This window comes from Ambystoma mexicanum, chromosome 1p, assembly GCF_040938575.1.
Source record: "Ambystoma mexicanum isolate Mex_15411 chromosome 1p, UKY_AmexF1_1, whole genome shotgun sequence".
NCBI lineage: Eukaryota > Metazoa > Chordata > Amphibia > Caudata > Ambystomatidae > Ambystoma > Ambystoma mexicanum.
This window is the reverse complement of record NC_090921.1, coordinates 382,656,274-382,680,648: the sequence shown is the minus strand read 5'-3', so window position 1 is coordinate 382,680,648 and position 24,375 is coordinate 382,656,274. Positions and strand designations below refer to the sequence as shown.

Here is a 24,375-nt window from a genome sequence, read left to right as displayed (position 1 = left end):
ATTCCATGTTAACCCATTATAAAAACCTTGCGTACATTGTACGTGATTTATTTTTATGAAAGCGGAGCCTAATGGCGAAGACTAGAGGTGCTTTTACCTTGATTTATACTCTGCTTTGTAAATGCTGAAAATCCCACGCAGGGGACCCAACATCGCCGTAGAAATAGCGTTGGTGGTCACTGCATGCAATTTGCATTTCTTTTGAAAAAAATAACCCCTTAAGTGTGGGGATCTGCTTTCCCCATTTTGGGGGAAGCGATGTCTTGTTGTACCTTCCGCTTGCTGTTAATAGCATTAATTATTGTTTCATCCTAAAGGTTTAAGATTGTTATGAAGGCCTGTACACCTAATGTGGTGCTCAGAAGCAGCTGAAAGGCAACAGAGTGGCCTCAGAAAAATATGCATATAAGCATATATACATTAACAGCTTGTATATAAAGAAGGTGGGGTAGTCAGGGTTTTTCGTCCGATGAACCAACTGGTCTAAACACTGTCGCATTTCAAGTGTCAAAAGAGTATTCCCCATGCTCCAAAAGACTATAGATCAAGGAGACGCTCAGTAAAATGCGCCACGTAGCGCATTTTACCGAGCGTCTTCTTGATCTATATAAATGAACAGAGCAACACACTTGTTGACCCTTTATCTTTACAAGGTGGCTGCCAAGAAATGTTCTGTGGGAGCAGCACCAGTGCCGGATAGCCAGTGTTTGGAGAGAAATCTGACATCTACTCCAGACTTTCTATCTCTTCTGCTCTGCTCCATTGGGGGTATCTCGTTGCCGGTCATATTCTAAGGCTTGTGTTTGATGGGTTTCTTAGTGCTTTGTTTCGCTGGCCTACCACGCTGTACCTCAGCTACATTTGGCCATCCTTTACCTCTTCCTGTTAGGTGTTATGCTATGTCGAGTTATATATACCAAGCACCACTACCACCCAAGGGCAGTCTCCAGTTGTGTAAGTTGGAGACGTGACATGCTTCGAAAATATTTTTATTTAAAAATATAACGACATTTTGGGAATGTAGTGTTTATTCAGACGTCTGTGCATTTATCTATGCATATTATATAACATGAATTATTCATTGTTTCATATCGGCAGTGATATTTTTACATTAGGCCCTAGTGAGCCACTTTGTGCTGGGTCCTTTACAAGATCTGCTACAGCATAGCCTGGGAACGTCCCATTTCATACGCTTTTATGTCCCTGGTTCTCACGGGGCCTTCATTTGCATGGCATTGCCTGTATCCTTTTTTTGCCTGTGGACCTATTCGTAGCGCAATTAATTTATTTAATTTTATTGTTAATTTATAACACGCTAAATACCAGTGAGTGGTTTCTAAGTGCGGGATCGGGTTTCGAACCCATGGATTCCAAGACAAACGCGTTGCCCCTGAGCTATACTCCCCTCCTGCTATAGTGCTATTAGCATTATAGAAGGACTATCTTCTACTTTTTTTATCGTACCAAAGATTTCTGAAAAGAACAAGAGGGACAATTTCTGTCTCAGTATTCATCCGCACTAGCGCAGCTTTAGTTTTGGAACCCTTACATGCAGCGTTTATTTTAGGACATCCTTAATTCTCCACTTTGCTTCTACATTTTGTAAACCTCAGTTATCAGGCCTTACAGCTATCCATCAGTCCTAGTCCACATCAACGGTCCTGGCCTTCAGTCCTCAGTCCTAGTCACCAATAATTTGTTCTATTCCTCAGTTATCCATCCGAGTACACAGTCATCAGTCCTACTCATCAGTCATCATTCCTACTCCTTGGCCATCAGTCCTCCTCATCAGTCCTTAGTGGTAATTCCCAGCTCACAGCCTGTCCTACTCATCAGGCATCATTCCTACTCCTTGGTCATCAGTCTGCCTCATTGGTCATTAGTCATCACTCCTAGTAAACAGTCATCAGTCCTACTCATCAGTCATCATTCCTACTCCTTGGTCATAAGTCTGCCTCATTGGTCCTTAGTCATCACTCCTAGTAAACAGTCATCAGTGCTACTCATCAGTGATCATACCTACTCCTTGGCCATCAGTCCTCCTCATCAGTCCTTAGAGGTCATTCCCAGCTCACAGCCTGTCCTACTCATCAGGCATCATTCCTACTCCTTGGTCATAAGTCTGCCTCATTGGTCCTTAGTCATCACTCCTAGTAAACAGTCATCAGTCCTACTCATCAGTCTTCATTCCTACTTCTTGGCCATCAGTCCTCCTCATCAGTCCTTAGTGGTCATTCCCAGCTCACAGCCTGTCCTACTCATCGGGAATCATTCCTACTCCTTGGTCATCAGTCTGCCTCATTGGTCATTAGTCATCACTCCTAGTAAACAGTAATCAGTCCTACTCATCAGTCATCATTCCTACTCCTTGGTCATCAGTCTGCCTCATGGGTCCTTAGTCATCACTGCTACTAAACAGTCATCAGTTCTACTCATCAGTCATCATTCTGACTTCTTGATCAACAGTTCTACTCATCCATCCTCAGTCATCATTCTTAGCCCACCGTTCTGCCCTACTCATCAGACATTATTCCTACTCCTTGGCCACCAGTCCTACTCATCCGTCCTCAATCATCATTACTGGCCCAGAGTCGGCAGTCCTACTTCTCAGTCATCAGTCCTGATCCTCAGTGCCACTCTGCTTGCCATTACTATGCTGCATGCTGTAATTTAAGTCAAACATGATTATCTCTCTGCTTCCATGAACTGCAGACACCGGGGTGGACCTAACACATCTTTCATTTGATAGTTTAGTTACATACCCATGCATAAGGCTTTCCAATGTGTATAATACTACGGTGCAGAATCCACTATAATTTGTATTATGTTTTAATATAACTGCCCTTACTATAGTTTATTACAATCAGCATTTTTATAGATTGCCGATTTAACACATGTATATTCCATTTCCTATATAACATTTTAGAGATTGAAAATGGTATTAGCAGTAAGAACATTGTGATACACTCCGACAGATGGACTGCAAAAGCAAAAGCAGACACATAGGTGTGGTTATGGGGATTGGGAGGTTTCATGGCAGGAAATCTGGTCGAAGCCAAATCCATCAAATCATTTTGGCCAAATTTGACCGGAAATATATGTGTGGGGTTGGTAAGTGTAATAATTAGGGTGGAGGGCACAGGGGGCTTATGGTGGGCTCCCCCCTGCATATATTTGTGGCCAAATGGATTAAAAGAAAAAGAAATTCGATGGGTTCGAATTCGACCAAATCTCCTCGATGAAATCACATAGAACTGTTTATATGCATGCATGGGTGAGGAGCATGGGATGCAAATAGCTTAAGAGCCAGTCAGCCAGTACCGACACCGGCTTGTCTGCCTCTGACAGGTATATAACAAGAGGAAGTGCAGGGCAGGCTCACTGAATGGTGTAGGGTGCGGGAGTGTTGCAGTGCATGTAGGCCAGGAAGGATTTAAGGTTTCTCTCTGGAAATATGGGCATTGGTTTACACAATGTAGTCTCATGAGTCAATAAGGCGGGCTACTCTGCTGGCTGCTTACCTGTGTGGGGTGAGTCCCGGGGAGGGCGCTACTTCGTGCTGATGCTGCCACGATGACAGCGAAGCGGGCTGCAGGGTACCCGCAAGCGAAAATCCTGAGTGAGTAGTGGAGTCTGCGTGGGAGTATTCTGCAAGAGAAAAGTGGCAGGGGTCTGTATGATTGGAAAGACATCTACACTGAGCCATATGTACAATGCGCACTTCCAGGGTGCCATTCCGTAACATTTCAAAATGCATGTGCCGCACGAAGTAGCAGCATTCCATGAAATATCAGTAAACACTGTAGTTCGATGGGACACTTTATAAGCCTTTTTGGAACATTGTCACTTCATATATAACAGTCTAAATTATCTGATCCATCAGTAAGGGTACTTAAGGGCCTCATTATAAGTTTGGTGGTATCCCACTGTAAATCCGGTGTGATACCACCAAATGGTAATACCGTGCCCGCCACTTCGTCTGCCGGAATTACCAGCAGATTACAAGTGGCGGGAAGGGTGACTCCATGGCGGGATTGCCGGTATTACGGACACAAGTAATACCAGTACTGGTAATACCACCTCTTGGCTGGAGGTAAATCAGGCCCCCCACTGGCAAACTTGGAGTATGCAGGTCCGAAAACGTGCCGGTAAACGAAATTATCGACACGTTATAAATCTATATAGTCTCGGGAGGATAGCTCAGCGGCAATGTGCTCGCCTTGGAAGTAAGACGACACGGAGCAGCACAGGTTCGATCCACAGGTCTGTGCTTAGGAACCTCGGAGTATTAAGCGTGTTATAAATAACCTATCATATCATATCATATCACGTTAATTCCGGACCTGCATACTCATAATGAGGCCTCCAACTTCACAAACTGGAGAATATTTTCCCGCCTGTCAGGGGTAAGAAGGCGAGCCCGATGTCGCTACCCAAGGACAGTTTTAAGCTATGCAGTAAAAATGGCACATTTGTGACAGTCCCCTGAAGCTAGGACCATGCCTCACCCTGAAGGGTTAATGACAGAGTAAAGCTCTAGTAAGAATTGAGCTTGGGCCGATCGGTAGAGCTTCACCAGTCTTAAGGCATAAGAGAAATGGTGTCCTCTTTCTCCCTTCGGGGCCTAATAAGTCTTTTTTTTTTTACAGAAAATATCATTTCTATCATGAGCGCATCTTTAGAACTGCTTGTATTGTACTTATTATTTCGAATGCTTTCACCCACGAGCCCTCTGAAATGTTGTTGGGCGCCTCGGGAAGTAAGTGGGAGGGCTTTGCCGTCTGTGTTTTTTTCGGCCTGTCTTTAACATGCCTAGGATCACCATGAGGTGAGTAAATTACAAACATACCCCATGCTGCGGCAAACAGCCCTCTCCAGCTATCTCTCCATTCCATGCAATAAATTTAGTCCAATTGTACACAGTGCCTCCACCTTTTCCTTCTCATGCCTTCCTGAGCATTTCATCTATCCCTCGCCCTCATCCTACCCGCCTTTGCTCTCCCTACCACTACTGAAGGTTCTATCAAACTCCTCGTTTGTCTTTCTAACAGGCAACAGATCTGCGACACCATAAACTATGTCAGGAGGGTATCAGGTAATATTATCCCCATAAATAATGTCGCCACAAATATAGTCGCTGACGGCATAGGTGATACTATCTAGGGGGATAATATATGGGGTAAATGGGAGCGGGGGTTGCAGGGGTGTCCCCCGCTCCATTTAAAAAATGTGGGGGTTGCAGAGGTGTCCCCCGCAGGTTCCATGTGGTTATATCGCCGCAAAACAAAACGGCACCATTCTTGTAAGGCGAAATTTTTGCAGGGAGATTATCACATGGAACCATCAGGAGGCGCTAAACAAATGTAAGATAACATAGCTTAGCAGAACAAGATGTTAGATGTGTTATATAGCTTTATTTTACTAAATGCATTTAGCTTTCACTTCAAAACTATAATACCACAGGCTAATTAGCTGCCATTTTGATGTACAGAAATATAAACATATCTTTTTCTTATTTTGTATGCAAATAAGCTCCCATCTGAACATTCCTGAAAGACTGCAATCTAAGTGTGTGTGTGTAGGTGCACTTGTAGGTGTCTGCCTGTGTGTTTACAAATGTCCTGCTTCTGTAACTCACAGGCTTATTCTAGCAGCCTTGCTGGCTGTGCAGCCAGGCCTACATTTAGCCCTCTCTAGCATGCCTCAGTGTGAGGCAGCAGACTTTGTTTTTTATTTGTGCACAGAGAAAGGCAGGCCTCACTATTGCATTGTTTATTGTTTATCTGGATGGCCCCATTTTCCCGGGTTCACATACACTTTTCTCAATTTTACTAGATTTATTAGTTTATGAGGGGACTGGGACTCCATTAGACCAGACTCTAAGCACTGCCTGATAGCAACTCTTGCAACTCCCAGTAAAGCATGGTGTTTCCTGCCCCACAGGGGAGGCAACCAGTCATTGTTTTGATAGGCCCTGTAACCATGTGCTTTTTACATCTTTTGTGTATTCGTAGGTGGCAGTGCATGTGTAGCACTCCACTACCTTATCCATTGTGATGGGACTAGGACCCTAGGAGCCAATGCTCTATGCGCAACCTGAATGCGCCGATTCTATGTGTTACATTCATTCAAGCACGGTACGTTTCCCCATTGGGGATACTGCTGCAGCTATTTTCGAAGCTTTTTTAAATAATTATCCCGGAAATAGACCATTATTTAGTACATCCCATTTGTTTTGTAGATCATCATCACAGGAAGCTCTTGCCAGAGCCCCGACCACAATTCCCCGTCCTGATGAAGGCTGTCAGATTAAAAGCTATCCAAGCTTGCTTAAAGGCCGAAAAACTGTTGTGTCAACTTTTTATAACGCACAGTGTCTATTGTGTACACTGGACACCAGGTTTTACGTTTCTAACCCTACATCAAAAGAACCCCCTTTTAAAATTGTACGGACTGTACTGATGAGATACGTTTGACTTTGTATGTATAGCAATTGGTACTATTGATTATCACTGTATGTTTTTTGTTTGGGAATGTTTTGCGTTCACTCACCTGTGACAATTATTAACCTGTATCTAATGAATCATAGGTTTGTGCTTTGTTCCAATAATCATTAAATCTTTGGGTCTTTTTGTTCTTCCAGGTTCACCCTGATCGTTTTCTCGATACATACAAAAGTGTTTACAACCTGGAGAGATCAGGGAATAGCCAGGTGCCCTGTCATTTCGCCATGGCAGAAAAACCAGACAAAATACCAAATCAGAAGATATCCAAAAGGAATCCATTCCATTCCATGTTCCCCGCTTCATACTGTGGGTGGAAAAAAACATTTAAAAATACATATAATAAGAGTTCCTATGTGCTTAATTAGTTATAATTTAGAAGATGATACGTTTGGTCGACAAATTTTGTTTTACCTATTTTCAATCCTTTTTTCGGTTATGGTGGTCCACTTGACCTATATCCAATCCTTTGTATTTGGTTATCGGGGCCCAACCCATGCCCGACAGGTCCATCCTCTCCACAATAATATATAGAGGTCAGTAAAATTCCAGACACCTGTCTTCATTTAACTTATTTTATTGTTTAACATGCAGACCTACCTCGCGCTGTACAGAATGTGAGTAGCCAGCATTTGGTGGCATCTTTTAACAGTAGCGCAGTACTGCGAGTTGGGGTCTGTGCGTCGGTATGTATGTCCATTGTTACTAGTCGTTGGATAGGTGTTGTTGAAAAAGCCATGTTTTGAGAGATTTACAAAATTGGAGAATTGTGGGGGCATTCCGAACCAACACCGGGATCGAGCTTTAGAGGGTGGGTGTGTGAAAAGAGAAGTATTGTTTGTGGGTCCTCTCTTTGTGGACAAGTTGTGATAAGCCGGTTAGTTGTTTTACTGCACGAGGAGCATGTCCTACCAGATATGTGGCGTTTAGCGACCAGGTATGCTAGTCTGCTACTCATAACTCCTTTGAAGTCTTGAACAGTATCCTGGCCTGGCGAGGAATCCAATGTAGTTCAAGTAGGGTGGGGTAGTTCAGTCAAAGTGGTCTGCTTTTAGGGAAGCCAAGAGGGCAGCTGGGAGACCTGTCAGGAGAGCATTTCCCCCATAGATGTGCAAGACCATAAAGGCTGCACTTCGATCTTGAAGTGCTGCGGCGGGATGAAGGGTTTGATTTTTTGAATGGTGGAGATTCAGAGACAGGCTGATTGGTCCTTCTTTGCTATTTCTGGAAGAACAGGCTTCTGTCAATGGTGAAGCCTAAGGATTTTGCTGAGTTCGAGAGTTGTGGATCAAATCCTTCTAGGCAAATATCCTTAAGCCAAGTTGTTTTTTAGCAGGTGGACTGATGATGACAAATTCAGTCTTGGATGGGTTTAGTTTAAGGTAGGTAGTCAAGATACAGGACTGGATGAGGGTTAGGTAAGCACAGCAATGAGTGATGTCCTGCATGCTATTGGCTCTCATATACAACTGAGTATCGTGTGTGTATTGGTGGATGGCTACATTGGGATCATTGAGGAGAGTGCCCAGAGGCTCCATGTAAAGGTCACAAAGGACTGGTGAGAGGATGGTGCCTTGGGGGGCTCTGCAGAATACCTTGAGTCAGAATGCAACAAATTCATCTGGATGGCCTGTTGTCTGACTGAAAGATAGGAGGTAAACCATTTCAGAACAGTGCCAGATAATCCCATCCTGAGAGCAAGGAGGGAGAGAAGGATGCAGGCATCATCCATCACCTGGATGGTGGCTTCCTCGATACTACACTTGGGGCAGAATCCTGGCCTATAGTCATGTAGGAGGTGGAGTTGTTTTATTTTGGTATGTAGTTGATTTTGCCAATATACGGGAGGTTTGCAATGGGCCAGTAGTTGGCCATGTCATCTGTATCTAGGGTTGTTTTTTTCAAAAGAGGTCATAGGAGACCAGTCTTGAGAATGTCAGAGAATGACCCTTCTGTGAGGGAGGCATTAATGATGCTGAGGAGGGGGTTGAGTGCTGGGCCCATCAATTGTTTATTTATGGAGACTGGGATGATATTGTCATGGGAGAGAGAGGAGAACATTTGGCCCAGTGGTGCAGTGAGCGTGCCTGGCTGCAGGGGACATTCAAGCTGTGAGAGGTTGATTTGATGGTCTCTTAGAGTATGTCTATTTGTTTGATAGAAAATGTGTTGATTCTGTCGCATTTTTCTTGAGTTGCTAGATCCTCGGAGTCAGGCGAGGGTTTGGTATAATGCTTTACTACTTCAAAGACGGCTTTGCTCCTGTTAGATGCTGCCACAAAGCTGGTGGAGTAGTAAGCAGCTTTGGCCTTGGTAATCAGAATCCTACGGTTGGTGCAGAGAGATTTGAGTTGGGTTAGTCTCCATGGTTAGCTTTTGCACCACCATTTCCCTAGGTCATTTTAATATAAAGATATTACCCCACAAAGGAAAAGGCCTGTGCTACTACTCATCGTAGCTGCTGATTACCCTTTTCAAAGCAGGCAGTATGCTCATTAAGCAAATCCTGCAATGAAGTTGTTCCCACTGGTAACATGACCAGCCATATCCTTCTTGTTCCAACTTTGCTGGATCTGGAAGGTTGCTGAAAACTGTTTTGTTGTACAACCTTGGCAGACATGGCCTTACCTCAACATTTCCTACATAGAACCTTCACCTCAGAACCAGACGGAAACGACTAGAAAAACAAAGACACCACTGAAAATAAAACACACCACAAGTGCACACAGAGGGAAGAAGACAGGGACGGGTGGGGGTGGGGGTAGCCCAGGATTTACCCACTCCCAAGCCAAATCCCTATGTTAGGAATCACCTAATGGACAGGCAGCCTAGCTGCAGACGGGGGAGCATTACCCAATAACTGGCACCCCAGGAGGACAGGGAGCACCTGTAATTCGGAGGGAGGGGAACCTGCCCTAAGAGCTCAGGGAGGCGATGGCAGGCACAACACTTGATGACCTAATATAAAATCCCACTACCATACCCATCGTGTACCAAGGATGGGGGGCTTTCCCCACCTTCCTGCCCACAGATCACTAGACAGCTACAGAGACATGCCACCACTATGTGCAGAACCCGGCGAGTGACGGATATCCGAAGCAATGAGGTAATAAAAGCCCCACTAAACCAACTGCTAAACCTCAACTCTCCTTTCTGCATACACCCCTCAAACGCTAAACTAAACTAAACCAGGTCCTTGTACAGCAATCTGCATGCACTTCACTACACTGCAACAAAACAAATAGTCCCGCACACCTACATGAACTACGCTGATGACACTCAAATTCTCCTCCCCCTCTCAAGCTCTTACTACCAAGACACCCCAACCATCAACTCAGTCTACAACATCGTCCAAATCTGGATGGCAACACACATTCTATGCTTAAATGACGATAAAAACGAGAGTCTCATTGTTGGTTCCTCCACCACTCTCCACAACTTGGATCTGGCCTACAAATCCTTCAACATCGACTGCAACCTAATCCCCATCTCACCCACCACCAAAACTCTGGGTATCTATCTGGACGCTTCACTCGACCTTTCGCGTCAAGATAACGCCATCTCCTCCGCTGCCGCACACCCAGCCAAACGGCTGAATGCCAGTAAGCATTTCCTCTCCGTACCCAATTGCCTCAAATTGCCAGAGCCATCACTGGGGCCAAATTGGACTACTGTAACGCCCTCTTTGCTGGCACCTCAGAACGCAACCTGAAAACGCTACAACCCATCAAAAAACAATGCCCTCCGAGCTGCCCTCAGCCTTACCAAACACGCCCACGTCTCAGAAGCCAGAAAAGACAGCTATTGGCTACCAATCCAAGAGGGAATCAACTTCAAGATCTTCTCCATCGTTCGCAAGTGTCTCTCTGATACTGCAATGGCCTACCTTTTGCAGCATGGGGAAAAATACACTCCCTCTTGCCCACTAAGATCCTCACACGACCACTTTCTCAAAGTGCCCAGCTTCAATCGCCAAATTGTAGGCAGCTCAAGCTTCCCTGTCGTTACCGCCAAGCTTTGGAACAATCTCCCCATGTTCTTGAGAATGGAACCCTCCCATTGGACCTATAGGAGAAACTTGGAAATTTCCCTTCTCACCTAAGCCCCTCGAAGCCAAGACTCTCTATGAACTGCTGAAAGTCTTGAACCTACGCTTACTGCATTTCCCGTTTACCTTTACCTGAACACGCCACCCCCCTTTCTCTAATGCAACTAACGCTTGGATACTTGAGGGTTCAGTGTGCTGCTATAAATGCAAAAATAATAAAAAAAACTGCACCCATGCTCAGCAAACAGTGTTAACTGAATTGAAGCTGTCAACAGGACATCAAAACCTCTTGCTTTACCTTTGTCCCGCTATGCCCCACTAACCCACCCTACCCTCTTGACTTTCAGAACCGCCAGAGTACCAGGGGACCACTCCGGTGGTGATAGTGCGTGGTATAAATGTCCTTTAACATTAACATGAACATATTATCAACTATCTCCCCCTTCATGGACGGGATATGGTCATTGTCAGAGAAGTTGCGTGAATGTCGTTTTCTGTGGTACTCAAAACCAGGGGTGGACTGGGAAGCAAAAGAGGCCCTGGAAATAATGTGCAAAGTGGCCCCATGTTACAAATTTTCAGCAAGCCTAACCCTTTTCCTATGGGAAAGTTTGAAAATACCACACAAAAGAGGCCCAGGGTGCAGAGGCCCACCGGGAAATCTCCAGAGTTCCTTCTGGGCCAGTCCACCACTGCTCAAAACCTAGCAGGGCTCACCCCTCCCTTCACTCCATTTCACATTATCTGTTGAGCCGCTGATCAACTACTCTAGAACCTAAACTTGTAACCAAAATCGCTGGCTACATAGAAGATTTAAGATTGCCATTGCAACCATGATTGGGATTACCCCAAATGTTGTTACTTGCCGAGGAATTTGGACATACATTGGACTATAAAATGAAAGAGGGCAAACCTGCAACCAAGCCTTGGAATATTGAGCGGGTCACTGGCCTCTGGTCAAACTGGAAGCTGTGCTCTGTACCTGGGAGTAGAAATCTTGAGAAAAGGGGCTGCCATCCCCCAGGTTTATTTATCCACAATCCTGAAACCATGTCAGTTCCCCACAGCCTTCCAGACTCCCTATTTCTCTGCTGGTTAGGGAGAACCTGGTTAAAACGAAGATCCCAAGTCCTTGAACTTCTTTCACACCCTGTCAATTTCTCTTTAACCTCTAAGCTTTAAGGCAGAGACAACTTCAGGATAGATCGTTTTGTCTAGTATGGGATTGCTAAAGGCATCCGTTACGACAGTGGCAACATTACAAATGATCTTTTGGAATGCACCTTACGTCTGTGTGAATCAGTGTTTGGGAACCTTAGAGCCAGATGTTGCCAGATGTTGGAAGCTGCTCTTGGACCTGATCCAAATGTTTTCTGAATTGCCGCAGCTTAGAAACTTTTGAAACAATGCTACTGCCATAAATTATGATCTTCTAGGAGTGAACATTACAAACTCAATGCCTGAAGTGATATTTGGTTTGCACTTTGTTGTCAATTCTCCCCCATAGCCACATTTTTTTCTGCTATTTTGGAAAACAGTGATTGTTAAGTCTGATGTTAATTATATTTCTGGAGTGCTGGGTGTGATGCTGGAAATGAATTATTGGAGGGACAGGGCCTCCATGTCCTTGTCCTGTGCTCCCTTATCATGTGTGTTCTGTGTTGATTTCTGCACAGGGGTCCATGTGAGACTCCTGGCAGTGCAGCTCTTCCTCTTTTTGGTTGTGGTGAACTGAAACCATTGGGATACTCTTATGGCACCCATGGGTGGGGGTACAACCCTGTACTCCTATTGTATGTTTGTGGGCACCAGTGTGCGGGCCACAGATCAGGGTATGGGCTGGTGCCAGCTTCATGCTGAATTTGACAGGTGCTCTGAGTATCCTCCATTTTGGGATACGCAGGCCCTGCCATGGGAATCAGTGGATTCCTGATAGGAGACAAGGTCTGGCCACTTGGTTTCTATTACCCGTTACCTTGTTTTCCTAAAGTCCTGGAAAGCCCTGACTCTGTCCCTTTCTCTGACTGGCTGTTGGGTGGAAGAACCCTATATTGTATTGTGGGGTAGTCCAGACCAGACTGGCTGGAGCCTTCCCAGTGACTGTATGTTGTGGGTACACTCTTGGGGTGGGACCTGGTTGAATGGAGTGTGTGACCAATATGCATTCTATGTTATGGGTGTCTGGTATCTTTGTGTACGACACAAAGAATGAGACAGCCCTGCCTGAAACTGACATGAATGCAGTGTGGTGTGCTGAAAGGCTGGGTGCTTGCCCAATCCACATTCCTTGTTATGGGTGTCGGAGTGGAAGTGAATGGCTTGAATGCTCTGTGAGCCTGATTCACTGCCTGCCTGCATGAATGCCCTCCTGACTGATTGGCTGACTGAGCTAGGCTCAGCTGTGTGAATGAAGGACAGATCTGTATATCTGGGGACCTCACACTTACCAAATTGTTCAGAAACTGAAGTTTAAACTTGAAGCTGCTTATCCTTCAAAACCCAGCAGGATGAAGATGGTTTGCTGCTGCTCTCCGTTGACGAAATCCAAAAGATGCTGTGTCTGTCAAAGGCTGATCCAAGAGAGGTCCTGTTTAGGAGACCTCTCCCCGAGCTATGAGGGAACATTGTGCAGAAGCTGATCTTCATCAAGGCACCCTGGAAGTGAGTCCCAAAAGGCTGTCGACCAGAGACCAGGTCTGCCGAGAAACATTGAAGTAAATCATCAGCACATCAGGGCCATCGATATCCATCACCGGTGAACGCCGTTCAGATGATTTCCGTGACCGCTGGAAGCATGTTGAGTCGTGTTGCCCCAAATCGGGGACAGTTTCACAACATGCTGCTCAATGACAGGAGCCGCAATGCTCCACTATTGCCTAAGAACATTTAAACCAAGGGCTTCATTGCCATCACCGTCGACCGCTTTGTCCCGCCAAAGAAAGTAGAGGTCGCCGATGACCAAGGAGAATCCGCTGGTGGGTTTTGCGCTACCCGAAGTCGACAAAGAAGCCGACGTGTGAAGATCCAGCTGTGGTCGAGTCCCGATTGTCGACACCAATGCCGACACCCGACGCCCGCTGCCAGGCATACGCTCGTCACTGAGTCCTCTTTGCAGCACCGAACTCCAGTCATCGAGCCGCATTGCACACCTTGTCTATGCAGGACATCCACGATCGATCGTTGACGAGCACCGCAAAATTCGAAGCTGCTGTCCCGACGACGGTGTTCACATTTTCTTCACGGCATCTCGATGACAGTGGCTCCTACTTTAAAGGCAGTCTGCTCACGAGGAACCTGTTGATGAGCCATCGACAAAACTCTGCCAACTCAGGTACATTGGGGTAGTGGAACATTGTTGACTAGGAAACAAGATTATTTAAACATATATGGACTGGGCTTGTTAATACACTTTATTTCAGGTTGCCCAGGTGGGGGGATCCTCACACAGAACTGTGTCTTGGTAGTTGGACAAAGTATTCTGCCATTGTTTAAACTAACTTGTCCTCCTTCCTATGTCCTATGCATATACACTTTATTGTTTGATTTGTATGCCATTGGAACCTGTCAGCACTTGGTGCATTTTAAAGGAGTCAATAACTAAGTGTGGTACCACATAGACGTTGTATATATTTGCCATATTAGATCTGCCAAAGTATAAAGTGTGTTATTAATTGTGTATATATATTGAACCTTATTTTTATATAAAGAACTGTTTTAGCACATAACATAGTGTGTGGACATTCCTTTGTGGAGGTTTGGGGACCACCGTGTACTTAAGAACCAGCCTGCATCACCTCCTGAGAGCTTAAGCCTTGGTTGCTTGTCCTTCGCTACCCTATAGAGAACCTTGGCTGGGGTGCTCTGTGCTTCTGCTCTGCCATTTAAAGGGCAGGAGTACAGGTACCCCGTCCAGTCTTTACACTGAGGCCCTTTGATTATTGAAGTACTTTAAAGGGATCATGCAGAACTGTAATTAAGGAACGAGAACTACACAAAACATAAGAGTCTGTTGTTAAAAAGTTTGATACATTGGAGTTTTTAGTTGCTTCTTAAACAACATTGTATTTGATTGTAATCTTAAGGCAAGGGGTTAGGCTGCTCCAGATGAGAACCGTTTGAACTGTGACCCTTCAGCCTCCTGTAGACTTTAGGAGGCTCTACCGATAGGTCCAATAGGAGATTGCATTCTGCTGAACATATGTCTTCTTCGGATGATACATAGTAAATGAAGAACTCAAAAACAGGATAAAGCAGGTGCAGACACCTTGGCCACTGTCACCAGTCTATCAAGTATGAACTAGTGGACCAAGGTGTTGAAAGCCATTAAAAAAGGTGCAGTACGACCAGCAAGGTGGGCCTGTGACTGTTTTTTTCTACAGAAAGTTGTAGCGAAGATCCACCAAGGCTAATTCTATTCCTCGGGGCGGCACAGAATCTGGACTGCATGTTGCCTAGTAGGCTGCATGTCTCAACACAATCTTGGAGTTGTAAAGAAACCTTCTACAAAGATTCATCAGAAAAGAGGCATTTGCGATTGGATGATGGAGGTTGAGTTAGGATCGAAAGTCAGCTCTTTTAAGAGAGGGGCGACCCACAAGATTTAAAGAGGGTCAGGAACCATATCATGTCCATAAAAAGGCAAAGGGTCATCTAGACAGCCTTTAATGATGGATGACTGCACCGGACGTCACTGTCATCGAATGATAGACCTTAATTCTTCGCTAGTCACAGGAGATTCCAGTTCTGCTGCAGAGAGTGGAGTGCTGGGGTCACATGCCTCATTGTTATGAGGCGAGGTTTGGGCACTGTGTGGCTGCAAGCTGAGGCCCCAGTGGAGTGGAGGAAATTGCAGATCACTTGACGGCGATCTTGAGTAATGGGAAAAGTAGGAGCGGGAGCTACTCTATTTTCCAACACACCACGAGTGGAGATAATTCTTTAGAAGAATTTGCTGCAGAATCAGTGGCTGTAGAGGAAAATTCTCGCTGCACCAGTATAATGGCAGGTGTATAGTGTTCCCGGATGGATGACAGAAGCAGTCCAACGTAACTACAGATGGGCTGGATACCAGGTTCTCACAGTGTCCGTGATTGGAGTACGGATGTGATTGTAATCAGACAATGTGAATACCAGATTGTCTTGGGATGGGGCATTATGAAAAGCCGCTTGAAATGGGGATGTAAAATTGTGCTCTGGAGGCAGGCTTCTCTATGCCATGAAAACTTTGAAAGACATGATCAACGAACAGGGTAGTCGGCTTTGGTCAAATGGCTTGTCCAGGTAAGAGATAACCTTCACAGACTTAAACTGTCTTGAATCTCATTTGATAAAGTAATGGTTGTACTCTGCGAAGCCATGTGGCATACTGGGTGCTAAGAGCCGTGCTAAACTAGCTCAGCCTTAGGGCCGCGTCCTGCTCAGCCAGCGAGCCAACGTCTAGCTTGAGCCATTTGGGCCAAGAACTGTCTGATGGACTCCGTGAGTGATCCCGTGACAACACATAGATATTTTAAATCCTGGTGTGGCCATGGGCCCCGGAGGGTCCCCATCATTCACCTTAATCCTCAGAGTTAGCAGTTTGATTGGAGAGATGGGGGTCGTTTCATAAGCCCTAGGGCAGTAAAGCAAGATTCAGAAGCAAGGAGGAGAGTGGTATAAGCCTCCAGGAGAGAGCCCTTCCATTTGAAGGTGGAGTAGAGGCACGCAGCGGAGATAACTTTCCCCCTGTCCATTCCTGCTCCACCTCCAAATAGCGCATGCTTAGTGGCAGCATGTACTTTCATGCTGCCTTTAAACAAATGGATTTCTATGAACTCTGCTTGCATTTAGCACGAGATAAAAGCATTCAGGATCCATGGGAATCCATCATAAAGGCCGTATGCAAAGCCTAATTTGCAGGTGGCATTTGCATTTTTTTTTTTTTACAAAATGTAGTGTTGGCAGCAAAAACCAAAGGAGATTGTGCCTTTGTCCAGTTTACAACAGCACTTTGTTCGCAAGAGTTGAACATTGTGTACAGGAGAGCCACCAGCCGATGGTTGGTAGGGTTCTACATGCAATTAGCATTTTTTACTAAATGAACCACGCTATGATTTCACGGAAGTGGAGTATCTTTTTGTGTCTATCACTACCTAATAGGGCTTAAAAAGCAGCACAGTACTTTCCCCATTCATCCGTACGGGCATGTGCTTCTTTCAAAGCAAGACATTCCTATCCTAAATCTTCAAATGGTTAATTGATGGAACTGAGATTGGAGCTCACCTCTCCCAGATCCAAAGTCCGAAATTTAGCAACAACACCACACATTGTTGCTACAACAAAAAACCAAGTGGTCCGGAGGTGACTTAAAGGACTAAAAAATAATGCAAACAATGAAACACAAAATGCATCAATACATGGCACTTTTACAGAGACCCCCAACATTAAATGTGAAGCGAGTGTAGACTCTAATAGAAAGGGTTCCAGGATCATCAGAAATGGATCATTTCCACCTGAGTTGCCCTCAGAATAATCATGGGAGTCACATGTAATGCCCTCCACCTGGCCTGTCTATCAGGCTCACTCGGAGTTCTCAGGTTTCCCCATGTCATGCAAGAGTAGGTCACCCATTCCTGGTTTTCCATTGCATTCTGGGAGTTGCAGCCCTGAATACAAAAAGGGGAAAGCCAATCTAGAGTCCCAGCATGTCAATAACAAAACCAGTGTGTATGGCCTTCCTTCTCAGGCATGGCACGTGGAAGCTTGTGAGATGCGGCTAGGCTGGCACTCACCTGTTTGTCCAGCAGGGAAGTATGGATAGCCTCCTAACCCAGCGCTCGGTAAGCTGCCATTTCCTGCTCCAATCCCTGTACTTCCGGTCGTCAGGCCCGGGTAAAGCGACCTCTGCTGCGGAAAGGAAAACATGTTACACGTCATTTCTCAAGCGCCAAAAGGCACTGCTTCTGTGCTTCTTTCAACAGGCGACTCTGAGATGGTGCAAGCTAGCGCCCTCGGGTTATGAATAGCTTATCCGGTCCTGTTTTGATTCTTGCCATTTTGGTACTTTCAGTTTTGCTTTTCTCAGTATAAAAGTAGGGCTTCCAATATCAGGGCCCAATGAACTACTACTCACGCCTGACATGGGTGAACTTAATAATTCATGCATGAAGCAATAACATGACACCTTCCTGTGTTTACTTCATTCGGCCATCCTGTACATCAACCTACTCTCTATTTTGCATAAACAACAGGGCAGAGGGTAATCATCTCTTACCTGGCCTCTTTGTGTGCAAGAGGAAGGCAGATCACATGTTAATTAGCACCACATCCCATCAGGTTGCTTGGAAAGAGGTGATGTCTGATGGTACAGACTGTGCTGCGAGCATTCTGACAGCTTACCCTTTCCCCAACCCCACTCCTCTATCTGCTCTGCTGCCAATATTTATCAAAAATAAAATATGCACTAATATAAAATGTGTACAAACTTACCTGTCACTTGCTGTCTTCATGGACCCCGCCTGCACCTCCTGCAATACCTGGTGCTTGCCATGGAAATGGAAAGGGCGCTCTTTTCATTGTGCCCCATTTTAATGTCCTACAGTGGCTATCTTGGGAATGTTTTGCCTTTTTTATGACATCACGTTTGTGTATGCAAGATTTGTTTCATAAATGAGAATGGATACAAGCAGAGGGGAAATAGTATTCTCGGCTGTGGGCAGGACCAGCTGGTGGTGATGCTGCAGCCCCTTTCTAGAAGGGGTGGGTGGAGAACAGGCCATCATTATTTGTATTAGAAGATACGGAAGCAGTATGGCATCCTAAATCAGAATGCTGCAAAGACAGCTCAGCAGGTTAGGTGACTGTTGCTGAGATATTATGGGCCCGATTCATGGAAAAGAACGGATTTCTCGCGCAAGGGCTGCACGCCTATAAGGACACTGCACAAGGCTGTGCACAGAAAAAAAATACGTGTTCTGCGTATTCATGTAATTGTTTGCGCAAAATAACCATTTATGCAAGTCGTGGCCTGAATGCCCCCGACACACCGCCACGCAAAGCAAAAACAGCCAGAACAGCCACCTTTGCATGCTCCCCCGGGCGAATAGATGTACCTTTCAAACAGTGCCTGGGGTCCACGCAAGCAGGCCTGGATCTTGGGGACAGTGCGTGGTGTCACCCGTAACTGTTACCGGCACCTCGACAACATGCACACGGTGCTTTATAACTGGGGTAAAACTCAGAAAATCGGCGTGTGAACCCCAGTAAACCATTCCTGCATCCCGCTTCACTGCGTACGCACACCCCAACGTTAGATCTGCCTATAAATATTATGGCTTTTTTCCAATTCCTGCTCCCTTGCTTCACTCAGTATGGGAATTTCTGCCCCGTAGTGAAAATTATTTGTTCTGTCTCGTTGGGAAAATGAAATATTGGCACCAATACATGTCCCAAAAAATATGTTTGTCTGCAGCAACTTGCACAAAAGTCTCAAAAGCCAATGCCGTTTTTATTTTCTAAAAAGGTAGCTCTAAGTTTCCACCCTTTCAGACAATGTTATACGCTCAATGCCGCAAAACTGGAAACTAGCCAAGGAACTCCCCCTGGAACCCTAAAAATGGGTGGTTAAGGGGTAGGTGTTATTTCTATTCCTAAGGGCCCATGAATGTTGCTGGATACACATCTCTAAAGTGGCATTTCCAAACCTGAATGCATTAGTTGCTTTTGGTGTTTCGCTGCGGTACCTCTGACTTAGGTTACCTTTCACATTCAACAGCCTGCGGACGGTGATCAGGGGGTTGTTCAATAAGACTGAACGTTGCCAATGTTTCTGTTAATGTGGGGTATGGATACATGATCAGTGTGGAATGAAGTGAGAAACCTCATCTAATTCTCCCCCCACGCTACCATTAGACCTAGTCATCGCCAGTGCATCACAACAAAAAAGCAGTACTCTCCTGTCATATCCCAACAACTTATTAAAGCAGACGTTATCCAGGTTGGATCTATTTCCTCTCTCTCCCCAGTTGCCAGCCATTGGTTTGGTTACATGAATGAACTTAGCCTTCTCTGGGAAGGTTCCATGGCTCCCAATAATTTCCCCACATGGTTATAGCCTTTATTGTTGTTTCGGGCGGCACTCCTGCAGTGAAGAATGTCATGAGGTCACATAGGCTTGCTAAAGATCGTGCACGTATATTTTTAAAGACAGGTATGAACTTGCTGTCATTTAATAGGTCCTTTTAAATCTGAGATTTACTTCCGACCATTCAACATGAACAGGCAAGCACTGAGTTCCTCCTCAGAGCTAACCTAAATGACCAAAACGTCGCTGGTGCATCAACGCCATGAGTTTATCATTGGGGGGAATTTCTGGAATTGTTGTCCAGGCGTGATCACTACCGCAATCCACCCCATAATGAGGTTTGCATATTTTGGAGCAAACATAGCCCCCATGGTCATACCCCTAACTTTTTTGTGATGAACACCCTTATATATAAATGCACTGGGCCTCATTAAATTCAGATCCTCCAGGATATTGTGGCATGATATATTTTGCAGCATAAAAGTGCATATATTGCAGCACAAATTGCAATGATTGCAGCATTTAGGCTCCTCACAGTTTGGTGGAATTCACCAGTCTAGGAGTAGTTGAGCGGTGGAGTTAGTCTCCTTTCTTGGAGTTCATAGGATTCGGAGGATTTACCAAAGGCAATAATTCTACTTGTGGTAAATCCTCCCTTTTCTGGAGATAAAGTGGAGGAAATACCCCCAGCCACAGGCTGGAGTTATCTATTCCACTTCACCATGAAGATGGTAATTTGGTGGTGCAGTACAAATGGGTGAAAATGTGTTGCTGCAAAAATAAGTTGCGGCAATGGGTTTTTGCCCACTTTTCTACTACACCACCACCACACTCGTAACGAGGCCCATCATTCCTCAAGCTGCGCTCCTCAATGTGCAGAATACATCTCTCTTGCTGGTGAGTAGAATCTGAAAAAAGTCAGTGATAGGATGCCAACATTGTGGCACACGGAGGTATAGAGGCGCAGCATGTAAAGTCAGGGTGTGCCAATTCTTGATCTTCAGAGCCCCAATTATCTGTAGGATATGTGTAGTGCCTCTCAGATATGACATTAATACCATCACCATAGGGCCAGAAACACATCCTAATGTTCAGATGCCTTTGCACAGAGAAAAATGCTAGGCCACCCTGAGAGGTCTTTCGGATGAGGTACAGTGAGGGAGTGTGTGGGATGTGGGACCCAAAGGTACTCAAATTCCACATTAGTAAGTAGATGACCATTTATCCCATCACTAACCGGCGAGATCAAAAGGCCCCCAATGGGGATACCGAGTCATTTTGTACATCGTACTCTTTCCTGAAATGGTCTCCGCACTTCAACATTCCTTATCTGCTTATTCGATCCCTATAGTTGTATCTTTTAAAGTCCCAAAGGTCACAAGTTAAGGTATTTTTTGTAGCCTAGCGCCTAATCTTACTTTAGTGTTTAGCATTACCTCTGCTATGTGAGCTGTGTGTCTGTCTGAGAGAGCAGTGGAGCTAGGAGTGTGAGGTCTGGAATGGAGTGAGTGTGAGGGTTTCAGGAATGACGGTTGGGGGACTGGCAGGGAGAGAGCCAAGGGAAGCAGAAGCACATCACCTGATCTCCTGTCTCACCTTCCCACTATTACTGTACAATAAAGAAGTCTTATATTTCATATAACCCTGGATTCGGAGTGGTTCCTGAGTGTCCTACCTAAGTTGATACCACTCCCCCAGTTACATCAGTATTTATTGAATGTTCTCTCCCACCAGTAGTGAACCCACTGCGTTAATGGATGACATTCGCTGGCCTGTGAAGGAGGTGGGGAGTTTTAAGGTTACTTTGGTGCTTTAAATGGCGCACTGTAGAACCTTTGACGCGTTGTATCATTTTAGCCAGACAGCATTTTATTGATTGATTTGCTGGTTTTCAGGTGCTGCAGGTCGCAATGTAGGTTCTTCTGCATATATTGTTCATTGAATATCAACGTTTGTTTTTAATGAATTACCTTCATCTTCATGTAATGCCTTTATTTTCTTTTATAGAGCATTGCTGCCATCTAACTGTTCAAAAATATAATTGCAGGCAGTTATTGTTTTCCTATTGTCTCACTGAATGGAATGCGGCACAGTTATGTTAATGTTAAAGGATATTTGTACCGCACACTATCACCACCGGAGTGGTCCCCTGGCGCTCTGGCAGTTCTGTAAAGGGAGAAATGGGGGTGGGAAGGGGGGTTAGTTAGTGGGAATGAGCTGGAAAAGTGCAAGAGAGCAGTGATGTGCTGTTGGCAGCCTCAGCCCGGTGGGTCTGTTGGCTGGTCCGTCAGAAAATGGGATAGAATAAAGGCAAACCACAGCTACTTTTAAAATGTGGTGAACTTGTTGCAGTAATTTTTGTGTTAGCGTCCCTTCGGAGGTTGTGATCTAAAAAGCACCATTTATCAAATCGTTCACCTTCCATTTACAATGCACCTTATAAGTGTCTAAGCAAACAGAAATGCCATGTCTAGAAGACTCTGGCAGCAGGAAATGCTTTAAAAAAGTTCACCTTAGGAGGGTCAAATTTATGGACAGTCATAAACCACCTCTGCTTATGGAATGTAACTGAAAAGGGCTATACAATGCAATTATAATATAATATAATATGATATGATATAATATAATATAATATAACATGTGAAATAATATATGCTGTGGGTAGGGAATTACTTGAGCCCCCAATCGCCAGAGGCTTCAAGGCACTGATAAGTAGTTAGAGGGTGGAGACACCTATTGAGGAAACGGGAGAGTCTTGACCGCATGGCGGTACAGCAAGACGTTATCAATAGTGATAATGTCTAATGGCAGTCTGTTCCACAGACAGGGAGCTATAATAGAAAAAGCGCTACCAGGGCCGGCCTTAGGGCAGGGCCGCCCGATCGATCGCCCAGGGCACCATTAGCCCCCGCCACTCCAGCTTGGTGTAGTCTTTCAAGGGTGGGTGAAGGCGCAGCAGGTGCACGCCCCGCTCACCTGCTTGTGCTGGGCACGCCAGTAGGAGAGCAGGGTGCTTTTTATTACAATACAGAACAGCTGTCAAGCCAGCAAGGGGCAGCAGCCCCGTATTGAAGTGCTTAACTCTCCACACCTGCATGGGAGTGGTGAGTTAAGCACTTAATTCCATACAGCAACAAACCATTTTGGCCACCCCCTCCTCCTGCAGAGACCTGGGTCGGGGCCACTGGGGGAGGTAGTGGAGGTGCCAAATTGTGTTGACTCGCCCCGGGTGCTTCCAGAGTTAAGGCCGTCCCTGAGCTCTACCTCCTTTCAGGGAGAAGCAGAAGCGAGGCATTTGTGCCAGCTGGGCATTGCTGGACTGGAGCAGGCTAGCAGGGATGTACAGTATCATGTTAGATGAAAGGAAAGACAGACTAATATCACAAGAGGCATGAAATAGAAGGCAGAGAGTTTAGAATATACCTCTCTGGTGGATGGGTAGACAGTGCAGCTTGGTCAGAAGGGCCGCAGAACTAGTACAAGAGGAGCATCAAGAGGGGCGGCGGTATTCTGCGTAATCTGAAGCCCCCCAGGAAGGAACTCTCATGATCTAGCCAAGACGACTATAGAGCAGGTCCCACATGGGCTCTGTGCTGTGGCAGGAGGAATGGGGGGGACGGCTATTTTTAGAATTGTCATCAAAAAGAAACAGCTTCTTACCACAGCGTTCATTTGTGGGACCAAGGAGAGCTAATTGTCAAAAACAAAACCACGGTTTCGAACAGCGGTGGAAGGAGTCGCGTTGCCCAGATCTTGAGGGGCAGAAATGAGTGCAGGTGCTAGAGGGGCCTCCTCGGTTTTGTCTGTGTTGAGTTTTAGACACTTTAAAGCCACACGCCGTTCTATGGCAAGCAGCCCCTCCATGTGAAGAAGGTCACAAGCCCTGGTCTTGATGGTGGCTGAACTGGGTGCCACCCGAATAGGCACAGGTGACGAATCAGGTGAGGGGAAAGCTTGGAACTCTGTGCGATCCCACAGACAGAAGACGAGGAGAGAAAGAAAACACAGATGGATAGTGTTCTGCCAGGAAGGAGCCAAACTAGGACCCATTCATGGGCTGGACTAAGACACAGATGATGGCAAATAAGCACATGTTCTGTTATGTTATGTTAGGGCCATGTATATAGCGCAACATCCGCCCAGAGGCTTCTTGATATTGATATTTTATTTCTATTGTGCTCATACACAAGTGTTTCAAAGCGCGACAAGGCAAGGGAGGGGATCAGGGGAGAACAAAACAACGATCTTACTAGGCCCAGTGACATTGAGAACGTGCAAGTGCATGGGAGAGGGGGGAGGGGAAAAGTGCATGGAAGGGGGAGAAGTGGAAAGTGCGGAGCAAAGGAGAAACAGAAAAATAATAATAAATGAATAATAAAGGCAACAAACAGTGGTAGTGCAGCCAGCAAGTGGCAAGTGCTGGGTTTAAGGCAGCAGACAGGGTAGGTCTGATAAGTGCAGGAAGAAAAGGGGGGGGACTGTATGGGTACAGATGCAGACCCCAGTGCAAGGGGTGGCCCAGAGGCAGTGCGGGAGAGTGGCGGGGTGAGCAGGTACCTGGGCCAAGAGGACAGAGGTTGGCCAGGTGCACGGTGCCAAGAGAGAACAGATCAGCAGGGGAGAGGGTTGCGAAGGCAGAAGCAAAGAGGAAGGTCTTGAGGTGCTTCCAGAATCAGAGATGGTTCTCCTCAAGTTTTAGAGTGACAGGTAGGCTGTTCTTGGCGCTACATGTATATTGTGCAGCTCTATTAACCATTTATTTA

General features: G+C 45.7%; 1 protein-coding gene across 3 annotated transcripts in view; it reads right to left on the bottom strand.

Annotated features, from left to right (window-relative positions):
- MEF2B (myocyte enhancer factor 2B) overlaps positions 1 to 24,375 on the bottom strand; it is a 533,283-nt gene that overhangs the window by 4,212 nt on the left and 504,696 nt on the right. For all 3 annotated transcript variants that reach the window (XM_069649127.1, XM_069649129.1, XM_069649128.1), the window contains exons 8-9: positions 17,322 to 17,436; positions 3,522 to 3,648 (exon numbers count right to left, since the gene is read on the bottom strand). In XM_069649127.1, coding sequence (XP_069505228.1) covers positions 3,522 to 3,648; positions 17,322 to 17,436 — 242 coding nt within the window. The remainder of the gene's footprint in view (positions 1 to 3,521; positions 3,649 to 17,321; positions 17,437 to 24,375) is intronic.